Source organism: Hippoglossus hippoglossus, chromosome 6 (genome assembly GCF_009819705.1).
Source record: "Hippoglossus hippoglossus isolate fHipHip1 chromosome 6, fHipHip1.pri, whole genome shotgun sequence".
In the NCBI taxonomy this organism is placed as follows: Eukaryota; Metazoa; Chordata; class Actinopteri; order Pleuronectiformes; family Pleuronectidae; genus Hippoglossus; species Hippoglossus hippoglossus.
Genome location: NC_047156.1, coordinates 10,499,666 through 10,512,636, shown reverse-complemented (window position 1 = coordinate 10,512,636; position 12,971 = coordinate 10,499,666). Strand labels below are relative to the sequence as shown.

The window sequence follows — 12,971 nt, the reverse complement described above, 5'->3', positions numbered from 1 at the left end:
GTTTGTGTGTGTGTGTTTTCTAGGAGCCCCCCCCCCTTTTTTTTAAATTATTTTTATTAGATAACTCCTAAACAATTACAGTATATGTAGCCAGCACAAGAATGAAGAAAAGAAAGAAGAAAAGAAAGAAGGAAGAAGAAGTCATGCATTTTTAAAGAATGGATTGACTGTATCACCAAGCATGGGAGAAAAAGGCAGAATATTTAGTTTGAGGCCAAGTTGTAAAAGTTGTACAATAGTCTGTAATTTAGTTTTGAAGTGAAATACAATGGTATGTTTGATAAATATATAGGAAACTATATTTAAAAACTGCACCAGTTCCAGCAAGGCCTACTGAATAAACTATATAAAAAGTGAGAGTGTCTGCGTATGAAAAATTAAAACTTTGTTCCTTCCTAAAAAACATGTTCTGCCTCTGACCCTCAAAAGCCTGTGAGAACATCAGGTTCTTCAGTTTGGTTTTAAATATGTCAGGAGGAGAGCACTTTAATTGTTAAAGGTAAAACCAACAGGTTTGAAACAGATATTCATGAAGGCCTCGTAATCATTTAACTTTATAATATATTTTACATGTCCTCAAACAAATATGCAAATAACCAAATTAACACAAACAAGCTGCAACACGATGAATACGCATCCTCCAGAGCCCCCAGGCCCTGGAACAGATTCCTGATTTACCTGTTAAGTAACTCAGCCTTGATAAATTCATGCATTTTAACATTTCTGGTGAGAAAATACATGACAATTAGATTGTTTCACCGTTAAAGGGATAATATTTGATGTACAATCTAATAATAAAAAAAGAGGACACATGTCATTTCTTATTTGGAAGGGGAGGAGGTCGTCTTGTGGTATTTGGGTGATTATTGGATTAGAGTCCTCTCTCGCCAAAGTTACAGCCTGGGCCCCTGCACAAAATAAACCTTCATGTTGTCATGTGTTTCCACATGCATTGATTCCCCACACAGCAAAGGGATGTGTTTGTCTTTAATTATCACCAAAACCTTTTTTAATCATTTCTGGATCTATAAGTGGAAGTTTCAGTCCAGGAGGCAGACACCCTCTCTTTATGTTTATAGGCTTAAAACCTTCCTTTGTGATAAAGCTTATATTAGAGGTGGCTCAGGCCTGACTTGGACCAGCTCTTAAGCTGCTGTAGGCCGATAGGCTGCTGGAGGACACATGACACATGGAGCTTCTCTTTCCTCCTCTACCTCAGCACCACATCAATGTCTTATTAATACATGTTACTGACTTGATACAGTCCTATCGCTGCAGCTCCAGGATCACAGCTGTGGACCGATTCATGGACGGTGGATCGTGGTGCCACCTGATCATGGATTATTACTACAACTAGATTGCTTAGATATGCCTACTCGCATTTATTAACACTGTCATTACAATTGTCATTGCTGCTCTGTTTATCTCTGTCAAGACATTGTCTTTTGTATAAATACTTGAAATACGTGAGGGATCCCTCACATGTGACTCTCTCTAAGGTTTCTATATATTTTTCCCCCAGTTAAAAAGTTTATTTTGATGGTTTTTCCTCATTCTTATAAGACTAATTGTGAATATGGGCTGTACAAGTAAAATGTGATTGATTGATTGATTGATTGATTGTTTGAAAGTGAACTATAAACACTGCACAGTCCTAACCAAAACAGGTTGTAATCACAGACAACACCACCTTGTTTTTTGTATTACATGTGTTTGTACTTGTGTGAAGTCATCAGTGCAGAGTGTGTGTGTTTTTCCTGGGTGGAGACTGAGATCCTCCTAAAAACACACACACAACCTAGTCACACACCCGCAGCAGCAGCAGCAGCAGCTCCACTGTCCCAGGCCGAGGAAACAGAGAGGTGCCCCCGCTCAGCTCCACACACACAGCCCACATTACCGCGGATCTCTGTGTCACTAGCCAGGTACGTGCTGCTCGTTGTGCACTTTGTGTGGAGGGACTCGAACCGTGTTGTCTTGAGGAACCAGCCTCACCGCAGCAGCACTCTGCCCCGGACACAGGCTGCCGAAACACGGATATAAGTGGTGGGTGTTGCGGTGAAAACCGTTAGTGGTGTTTTGTGTGGGTTGACGTGTCTGTTCTGTTCGGACGTAAAAGAGTCAACAAATAATCTGCTCCTGGTTTGAGACGAGAAGGAAAACAACACGTAGCTTTAAAAAAAAAAAGTTTGTTGCTAAGTTTTTATTCGTACGGGAACTTTTTCAGCAAGAGTCCACGGCCGCTTCTTTACGTTAGCTAAAGTTGAACGTAAGGTACGCGTAAACAGATGCTGTGCGTTAGCTACCTAGCTGCGGAGTTAGGCCTCCACCCAACTAACCGCTGTTTTATGTCTGACTCTGAAAGCCAGTGATCACACGTTGTGTAGCCGCCACACAACCGTCAACACAAATAACAGTGTCCCGTGTTTCGTAACTTCTCAATAAAACCACCCGGATGAAAAGCCAGTCCCGGAGAGAAGCAGCGTGTGATCACTACAAGTGCAACTGTCATACAAGTTCTGTGGCTCAAAGCTGTGTTGTTATTCAGCATCAGTAGCGTCGTGTGTCCCTGCTGCTGTGTTGTAACCAGTAGTGCAGCTCTGTGGCCGGCTGGGAACAGGTCTGCCTGGTTTTGGGATCAGCAGCAACACCCAAAGAACAGGCTCCTTTATTACTTTAACACACTGTGACTATTACAGCCCCATTACGAGCACACTGGTGATAAGGCTCTCTGGCACATCAGTAAGTAATAATCAGTACTTAAGTGTAAGGTGGGGACGTATAAATCAATCAACTTTTATTTGTATAGCCCATATTCACAAATCACAATTTGTCTCATAGGGCTTTAACAAGGTGCGGAATCCTCTTTTTCTTAACCCTCAACAAGAGTAAGGAACAACTACTCAAAAAAACCCTTTTAACAGGGGAAAGAAACGTAGAGACCTCAGAGAGCCACATGTGAGGGATCACCTCTCCCAGGACGCACAGACGTGCAATAGATGCTGCGTGTAACTGACAACATCAGCAAAATAACAGTATTTACAACATTGATTAGAAGAGAGAGTTTGTTCCATAATGGAATCAAGTGTGTCAATGTTTGTAAGTAAGAAAAATGTCCGATAGAGATGAAGGGAGCAGCAATGACAGATGAATTGAGGAGTTACTGTCAGTAATGGTAGAATGTGTGAGTCGGGGCGTTGTGTATCAAGCTGAGTCTTGTTGTCATCATAGTCCGCTTCATGTTCATTTGTTTTTCGGTCACTACTTTCACAGTGAACTCAACCAAACAGTCATCTCCTCTCTCCAAAACCTCCGCCAAGGAGTTCTTTGTCTTCACCCCTGTCCATTAGTTGGTTAGTTTGTTTGTTTGTGAACTAGATACACTGAACGTATTTCCATGAAACTCGGTGGATGGATGGGACACGGGTAAAGGAAGAATCCGTTTATTCTGCTGCAGGTCAAGATTAAGGGACAGATCTAAGAATTGTATTTATCACTTAAGTTAGCATTGCAAGATTGGCTGATGTCAACATTTTCATTATTTTTCTCAGGGAATAATGCATTGATTTTGATGGGGATGGGGGGAAATCAGGCATAGTTAAATAATGGGTAATAGAATATACTAGTGGCGGGGAATATGTCAAAAATTATACCAAGAAAAAAATGCTCATATCAGACGATATTGATGAGGACAGGTGTCCCGGTCCATTAGGCATGAGGGGTATGGAAATGGATGTGAATCATTCTGCCTTCAGAGTCTTGACTCAATTGAACACATTTGGACTGACGTGTTCGACAGTGCTCTTCACCACCACCTTCTAAACAACAAATTGGGGAATACGTTTTTCAAGAGTCATGCTCCATCCCTCCAGTAAAGTTGTACAAAAGCCTAATACCTAACTAAGACACTTAATGTTGTTTTTTTTTCCTTTAATTTTTTTCATCTGTCTGGATTTCCTCTTCAATTTCCAACCACTGACTTGGTCTCAAAGGGTGAAATCTCCACCAGTTTATTGGTGATGCCCTTTTTACACGAGAGTATCAAGAGGAGAAAAACAACTTCTGCGTGTGGATCAAATAAACGAGACTGGAAAAATATTGAAAAGCAGATGCCTGTGGCTGCTGTTTCCCTTTCGACAAACAAGACTGGGAGAAAAAAACAGACAAAATATGCAACAGGCACTGGACTCTGCAGGGTTTACATCATAAGGGAGAAAACTATTTTGGGTAACAGCATCACTGTTTGGTGTGGGAAACCTGCACTTTACAGCATGTGTGTTCATAATGTGTCTGAGTTTCTCTCTGTAATTGTGTCATTTACTCTCTTTACCCAGCGAGATGAGTCAGGCGGAGCAGGCACCTGAGGACATGCCTGCATACCTGGATAATGAGCCAGATACTACAGGTAAGTTTAGTCGCACAGTTGTTTTGAGGAGGGGAAACTTCAGTTTATATATTTATTGTGCTCAAAAGTTCACCGTCATGTCATAGAACAGTTTTCAGCCAATAATCAGAGACATGAATCACTGCTTCTGCGTAGTGATTGGCTGTTTTTAAGGCCTCAAACTACAGGTGTAACAGGAAGAAAACAGTAATAAGCTGCATGTTGCTCTGGATGACATGATCCGTCTTTTAACTCAGCCACTGTAGTTATATACAGTCAAGTCCAAATTTAACCTTGAAGTGTATTTTTCTGGCACTTTTGCTTTTATGTGACGGAGACAGTAAAGATATGACACGAAATCCGGGGTGTTGAGATGATATGTCCACCCCTTTAAACCCTGAGGCCACCAGGAGGCCCCATTAACCCATTTTCAAAAGCAAAAATGAAATGTTTGAAATTATAATGAACTTTTTCTTCTAAATATTTAAACAGTTAACCAAAAGTTTCCCTTATTTCAGAATCGTATGTGTCATGCTAACATCTGTATGGTTGGTCTATTGTGTATTTTTCTTACGTTACGTGTTGTACCTCTGCCTTCAAGACTTTTGAGACCTTGATTTCATCTGTTATGTGCAATATATTAATTCTCAATTATTTAAGATGTTTACCCTTTTATAGCTTTTGTATTTTCTATTTATTCTCTGTTATTTATATGTATTCTTTTATTATCATTTTAAGCCTGTTCAGCATTGTGGTCTACGTTGGTTGTTTTTAAATGTGCTGTCTAAATACACTTTGACTTGACAGGAGAAACATGAGCAAGGTGGCGGTGACATGTTGAATCTTAAACTGTTGCTTTTGTTGTTTTAAATCAGAGGGCAACAAGGACCACCCACAGACACAGCCGGGCATGTTTGGCAGGCTGGCGGGGGGCCTGTATGGTGCCACCAGGGGAGCTATAGGAGCAACGGTGGGCGGCGTGACGTGGATTGGAGGAAAGAGTCTGGACCTCACCAAGAGCGCCGTCAGCACTGTAGTGGCTGTGCCTGCCATGGGAGTGGGGCTGGTTAAAGGCGGCGTGTGCGCTGTAGCTGGAGGAGTGTCTTCTATCGGCTCTGCAGTGGTCAGCAGAGTTCCCATAGGAGGAGGTAAAAAGAAAGACAAGTCTGACTGACGGGGAGAGGAGGAGGAGGAGGAGGAGGAGGAGAGTGAGCCCACTCAGCCGAGTTGTGTGAGCACGCACTGTTCGGATTCATCAGCAAGTAAAGACCAAAAGAGGACAAAAACATTCAGTGAACATGTTTGGGTGAGGGGGTCTGTGCTTTGTTTTATTTCTTTAGTTTCTGTTATTATGTGGCATGGACCCGCAAAGCAAGAACTTATAAAGACTCTCCGACTGTTAAAGGAAAATACATCAAACCATTCTCACCAGTGCCTGAAACTGCTCGAATGAGTTTCATTTTTTTTATAAAAATTCACGTCTGTGTTTTCCCTACAGTCACTTTTGCAGCAGGAGAACAGCTCAGAGTGTAAATGCTACATTTCACCTGCAAGACAATCAATGATCCGTGATGATCTAAAACTGTCATGAGGTTTTTCCTGGGGAATGGAAATATTTCACTATCAAATAACAGACATTTATTCACCTTTGTTCACAAAACAGTCTGATGAAAGATGTGATTTTATACAACTACAGTCCAGTTTCATATCTACACTTAATCACCTGAATATTTGATATTGCCTTGTGATTATATTGTCAGCTCAGTGGAAGGCAACTTGTGTTTTTGTTTCAGAATCTAACATATTACAATAAAATGTGTCGCAATCTAAAAAAATAAGAATATTTACATTTTAGTGAACTGTATCTCCTGTCAAAGCATTAATTGATTTACTGTGACTGTACCAGTAGAGTCCAAGTTCATTGAATCATGTTTTACATACTGCTCTTCTTTTGACTGGTTGTTTTGACAGTTACTGCGACCTGTTGGTTTGTTTTGCTCTCATAAAGTATGTTAACATGTGCCCTTGAAATAAAATAAAAGCTGGATCATGGCATTAATCTCTTCGATTGCACCAAAGAAGATAAGTTTTCAACCCAAGTGTTCTCGTAGGTGCCTCCATATTGCTTCAGGTCACTGTGTTTACTGTTGTTGCAATCTGATGGCTGGTTTTCTTGGCAATACACTTTGTATTTCAAATATCAAGTACATTTTAAGATGACAAACTTGTAAAACACCTTTTTTTTCTAAATTTACCTTTGTTTTATCAGTTTGGCAGAATGTTTGCTGAACAGTTAGAATAATTAAAACATGACAATATTGTAATCAGAACTTGTTTAAATAAAATATGCTGAAGGTTGTGTATGCACTGTATTGTGCTCCATCTGTGACAAAATTAGTCTATATCTATAAAGTCCTGTCAATATTGGTTGAGTGCTGACCAAGGGGACACAGGTACAATATTGGACGGATTACATGAAGTTTATGTTTTATCACCTTTGCATTTATAATGAATTAATGCTAAGATCACATCAGGACAGTAAGGTATAAATAGAATTGCTACTCTTTGCTATTTACAGTAAACATGTATAGAAACATTTATTTTTATTTAAGGGGAGTCATTTTCAATCCAGACAATCCCAGGGGATCATGTTTGTTAGAATATCGTTGACAATAAATTAAGAAAAAGTATGTTATGCACAAAAATAATCAGAAAGTATTTATAGCGTATCATCTTTTTAATACAAATTTGGTTACAAGACTGGTGATTCATTTCATTCTTCCTGTTGCAAACTTGGTTTTTTAGTTTTTAGCATAACTGAACCATCTTAATGCTCCAGATGAAACATTAATTGTTGACGGCCAAATTGTTGACCTAGACGCTCTTTGGTGATTGATCGTCAACCATGGTCACAGGCCCAACAGTAATCACCACTTTTGGCTCATTCCCTGTGTGGGGTGTTGCGCCGGTCTCTCTCTCTGTAAACAGACATAGAAACGTGGTCAGATCCAAGCTCATATTGCTCCTAAACACTGCACATTATAAATTCATCCCTTACTTTTCCTGAAGCATGACGGCTCACAGGAGCGGCCTCCTCCAGGAGTGCACACAGCTGTACTACAGTGAATGTACACCTGAACAAGCACAATAGTGTCAGTAGGGCAAAACCAAAATCTTTTTTTGCCAAAGTTTCTCATCAGCCTGTGTAATCATTACCTGCTCCCTCAGGGCCTGTAGTGAGCTGCTGTCTACAAAGGTAAACATTTTGAAAATGAAACGCCTGTAGTGACCCGGGAAGGCCAGACCAGAAGAGGGGCCGATTGGAACCAGTGAGGACATGTAGCGATCATCCCTGTATGGACACCTGGATGGAGAGCAAAATATGTGAAGTTAAGTTTGAGGTAAGCAGCAATTTCCCTGTTCACTGTTTCTTGTGACCAGACCTGAAAGGAGTGTAAACTCTCACAAATATCCAACATGTCATCATAAACTCGACAGTGTAAGTTGATGCTTTATTTACCCATCTATCAGAAGGTCCCACTGAGGCAGACTGTGAGGATTGGGGCCTGTAGTTGTCCAACAGTGACCAAGAGTCAGGACAAGGTTTGGATCTGTCTTTTCAAGGAGCTGAACCTCCACGAACACTCGGTCCCGCAGTACCTTGGTCACAGGGTAGTCGGCCTCCGTATAGAAAGAGGTATAGGCTGCTTCAACTATGAGAGCAGAGTTAGTGGTGAGTATGACAGCCAATGTTATGAAATGATACACAAAGCAACGCTACCAATCTGACCTGCACTTACATTCATTACAGCCCTTTGATAAGCATTCTCCGTTAGCCAACCTCAGTTGTACTCTAATAGGTCCCAGAGCAGCAACTGGTAGAGGAGGATCTTGTAATGGTAATACTTCGATAATCAAAGTTTCTATGGAAGTGCCCGTGTACCTACACTGGAAGAGCAAACTGACAAGAAAAATATGGGATGAAGTTGCTGTTTAGACATTTAATATTAACACTGAATTACTCAAAGATGATCACCTACTCAAAGGAGCTGTCCCTGGTAATGATTCCATTAGGCCCAACTTGTAACTCATATGAGGATGACATCCTGTTCTCATAGATTATAACACCAGGCTCCTCCTGCAAAAGGCAAAATAAGTAAAGTGAAAATATGCACTGGCCTTATTTAAGGTGGGGGTTTTTTGTTGGAAATAAATAGGGAATAGATATGGAAAATCAAAGTCTTACCGTAACAAAAGAGCCACAAGCAGTGACAGGGAATTGGAAGATAGCAAATGCTGAATTAGAGTCAACATATGAACAACCTTGACCTTCCCTGAACAGTGAAATTGTTTCGATGTCCAGGTTGGGCAGAGTCGCATCTTTGGCCACTACAACAACGAACTGGCCATCCTTTGTGCAGAGGACAGTCACTGGTGGCACAAAAACAGGCATTGATAAGTTAAGTGATTACATAACATTGACTGGGTATAAACAACTGAATAATGTAGAACATCTTTTTACCAGATTGTTCTTTGAACATAATCATGCATTTACATTTTTACATCCCCACTGCTATTAGAAGTACACTAATCAATCAATACAAGTATAACATAATTTTCTTCTCAATAAAGAGTATAACAACCTTCTCAAAAACTCACCTGCCTTTCCGAAGAAGCAATGTCGGCCGTCAAAGCAACAGTTTATTGCTTCACATCCAGCAGCAGAGATATCATGACTGCCACATGTGATTTTCACACTTTCTTCCACATCACAAAACAGCTCCCCAGGTGTCTCTGGCACCTTAGGGCGCGACGGTGGTTGATGTGCTTGCGGTGGTTGATGTGCTTGCGGTGGTTGATGTGCTTGCGGTGGTTGATGTGCTTGCGGTGGTCGATGTGCTTGCGGTGGTTGATATACTTGCGGTGGAAGTTGTGGAGGTTTTGGTTGATGAGGTTTCTGTGGTGGTGGGTCATATGGGTTCTGGAAAGGGCGATCCTGGAATATTTGAGAATATTGAGACGGTTTTGGCGGTGAAGTCTGTTGGCTGCTTGTTGGTTGACGATACTGAGTATAGCTTGACTGTGAACCTGGTTGGACATTTGTATGTGGATTCTGTCCAGGATAGCTTGGCTTTCCACCCGGTTGGACATTTGTCTGTGGATTCTGTCCAGGATAGCTTGGCTTTCCACCCGGTTGGACATTTGTCTGTGGATTCTGTCCAGGATAGCTTGGCTTTCCACCCGGTTGGACCTTTGGTACGTATTTAGTTGAGGTTTGCTTTGAACCTGGTTGGATATTTGTCTGTGGATTCTGTCCAGGATAGCTTGGCTTTCCACCCGGTTGGACATTTGTCTGTGGATTCTGTCCAGGATAGCTTGGCCATCCACCTGGTTGGACATTTGTCTGTGGATTCTGTCCAGGATAGCTTGGCTGTCCACCCGGTTGGACATTTGTCAGTGGATTCTGTCCAGGATAGCTTGGCTGTCCACCCGGTTGGACATTTGTCTGTGGATTCTGTCCAGGATAGCTTGGCTTTCCACCCGGTTGGACCTTTGGTACGTATTTAGTTGAGGTTTGCTTTGAACCTGGTTGGATATTTGTCTGTGGATTCTGTCCAGGATAGCTTGGCCATCCACCTGGTTGGACATTTGTCTGTGGATTCTGTCCAGGATAGCTTGGATGTCCACCCGTTTGGACATTTGTCTGTGGATTCTGTCCAGGATAGCTTGGCTGTCCACCCGTTTGGACATTTGTCTGTGGATTCTGTCCAGGATAGCTTGGCTGTCCACCCGGTTGGACATTTGTCTGTGGATTCTGTCCAGGATAGCTTGGCTTGACAACCGGTTGGACATTTGTCTGTGGATTCGGTCCAGGATAGCTTGGCCATCCACCCGGTTGGACATTTGGTACGTAATGAGTTGAGGTTTGCTGTGAACCTGGTTGGACATTTGTCTGTGGATTCTGTCCAGGATAGCTTGGCTTGACAACCGGTTGGACATTTGTCTGTGGATTCTGTCCAGGATAGCTTGGCCATCCAGCCGTATAGTGAGTTGAGGTTGGTTGCAAACCTGGTTGGGCCGATTCTCTGACTGGTGTTGATCCCTGAGAAAATTGAGCACCCTTCTGGCCCAAAACCTCTACATTTGTCCCAACTAAGCAGATTAGCAGTACTTGTGCCACCAAAGAGTTGGCACTCCAACGCTTTGCCATGGTTTCACCGCAGTCCAACGACAGTCCCCAAGTGCACTACTTATGTGTGCAGCCACATTTATAAGGGATTAGATTTGAGTTTAAAAAAACCCACCTCCAAGTCCAAACTACAACCAATCAAGTCTTCTGCGCTTTCTATAGCCACCTAAAAGCATGTGGGGGGTGCATTATGTAAGGTTTGATAAGCCGTTGGGCAACTTTACAAAATAGCTTGTATGGCTGAAAAAAGGAGATAAAGCGTGTCCTATCAGTGTCTGTCAACTATCTATTGACAAATACAAATTTTGGGTCACAAAAACCTTTTTTAAGGTCTTTGTGGCCTTTCTATTTTCTTCAAAACTGTAAAAACGTGTCATTGTATGCTCTTCAGTCCAAATTAGTGTTTTATGTTGCTGCTGTGTTACCAGTTCTGAACATATTCACTCACAATGCTTTCATCTAATCAAAACCTGTTGTCCTTTAAATAACTGACTAACTGAGAACTTTAAATCCACTGCAAGACAAACGTGCTGCTAAACATGACTCTGTACAGTATCGAATGGTAATTTTAGCTGTTAAGGTAACAGATAACAGTTTTTTTATAAGGTCTCTTTCTATCTGTTATAAGAGCTCAGAATTGTTCGATAATAAGGTGTTAAAGTGACGATAGTGGGGATGTATTTTAATTATTTAGTTAATATTTTCCATGTTCCAAATAATAATCTACCTACTTAGTTTAACTCATATGCCCTTTTTCAAATTCCTAGCTCTGTGGGCTTCAATATTTACCCGCACCGTAGCTAGTCGTCAGATGCTCGAAAACCAAAAAACTGTAAAAAGATTATTGTTTATTTAAAATTTAAAATTTATTGAAACAGTAGCAAGTTCTACCACCACCAATACCATGACATCAGTGGGTTAACAAGTTGACTGCAATGGGCTCCAAACATGCTTGTTACTGAGGGTGAACTGAGTCTAATGTAGTTAGATAACAGTAGCAGACTGCATAGTAATCACCTTTTACAAGCTTTTTCTGGTAACCAAACACTACTACCTTTGACATTAGCTTAATATCAATAAGCCAGCATTAGTGCATATGGCAGAAGTTAGAATTACAAATATTGCTTGTTTGCAAGATAATAAAATTCAAACTAAGGGGTGACCCATATATGTAAGTGATGACACGCCTGTCCTTAAAATGCTGATTTAAATAATTGGATAAAATCGCAGATATTGATCATTATCATATTATAATATATTATTATCTTACATCCAAAATTAGCTAAATCAAGTGTTTCAGATAACTTATGGCACTCAAACTAGTTGTTAGGGTACATGAAAATCATGTTTTGACTCTTTTCTGAAGTGAAGACATCACTGATACAGTTCTTACAGTTACATTTTCTAATTTAGTTTAGCTGTAATCTGGAATATATTTGCAATGTGGAGCAAACACATTGCAACACACAGGCTGAAACGTGTGTTCTCACAGATCAGGTCACAGACAGTTTGACATCACAGTATTTATTTGCAAGTCCACCATTCGGGTCACAAAAACCTTATCAAAGGTCTTTGTGGCTTCGAGCTTTATTTGTCACCGCATGTTTATTTTGCTACTTTTCAATTTACAGGACTTAGTTTAGGTAACACTTTGTAAATGGTAAATGATCTGTATTTATATAATGCTTTTCTAGTCTTGATGACCACTTTTTTAACATTCATACATTCACACACACACATTCAGTGCATCTATAGGCAGTTTTTTGTCGCACACCAAAAACAGTAAAAGATTAACACTGAGACAGAAAGACAATAAGTCACAAGACAATCTGGGACTGGGAGGTTTTGCCACGCTAAACCAAATTTTACACTAGTTCAGCTGCTGTAGAGTGATTGCAGCAGGAGAAAACTCGCAGTTAACCTCTGTGAAGGGCATGATAAACAGTTATAGCATTTATGGCATTACATTTAATCTCCAATCACTATTCTTAAAGTCACCAATCAAACTAACTCAAAGCAAGTGGAATGGTTTCTTTTTTATTCTTGATTTACTTTTGTGATAATACCAGTGGTATAGCTGCATTGATAAGCATTGAGGAGTCCAAGTAAGCAGACTGACTTAGTAATGTCTCCCACACATCAATACTCATATTCAATACTGAGCTATGCTAACATTTGCCAGCATAAGCTACAAATCACACCAGACAACGTAGGCTGTGGCAGCAAAATTCCTGAGAGTATGGAACCGAGCAAGGGGGAATTCTATTACATAAGAATTAAACATTTATTTGTAAAAGGGACGTTTATGTATTATAAGTGGATACTAATTGACTCATAGCATAAAGCACAAATATATATCCTGCCTAAATGTAGATGAATATAATAGATCAAAAATCT

The 12,971-nt window shown here is 40.7% G+C and overlaps 2 protein-coding genes across 4 annotated transcripts; one reads left to right on the top strand and one right to left on the bottom strand.

Moving 5' to 3' along the window:
- The first annotated feature begins 1,692 nt into the window (after nt 1-1,692).
- On the top strand, nt 1,693-6,439 carry tmem263 (transmembrane protein 263). Of its 3 annotated transcripts, none has more exons than XM_034587542.1 (3): nt 1,693-1,925; nt 4,335-4,405; nt 5,260-6,439. In XM_034587542.1, the coding sequence occupies exons 1-3, from the start codon at nt 1,708-1,710 to the stop codon at nt 5,556-5,558; spliced, it is 588 nt and encodes a 195-aa protein (XP_034443433.1). In that variant the 5' UTR covers nt 1,693-1,707; the 3' UTR covers nt 5,559-6,439. The 3 variants fall into 3 exon arrangements, with proteins under 3 accessions (XP_034443433.1, XP_034443434.1, XP_034443435.1); XM_034587543.1 differs by lacking the exon at nt 1,693-1,925 and adding an exon at nt 1,930-2,043; XM_034587544.1 differs by lacking the exon at nt 1,693-1,925 and adding an exon at nt 1,973-2,081.
- A 696-nt stretch (nt 6,440-7,135) lies between these two features.
- LOC117763185 lies at nt 7,136-10,725 on the bottom strand. Its single transcript, XM_034588135.1, has 10 exons — nt 10,022-10,725; nt 9,671-9,772; nt 9,163-9,625; nt 8,631-8,815; nt 8,425-8,522; nt 8,185-8,345; nt 7,905-8,097; nt 7,599-7,748; nt 7,443-7,516; nt 7,136-7,362 (listed from the first exon to the last, which is right to left on the bottom strand). The coding sequence occupies exons 1-10, from the start codon at nt 10,382-10,384 to the stop codon at nt 7,259-7,261; spliced, it is 1,893 nt and encodes a 630-aa protein (XP_034444026.1). The 5' UTR covers nt 10,385-10,725; the 3' UTR covers nt 7,136-7,258.
- Nucleotides 10,726-12,971: the final 2,246 nt, after the last annotated feature.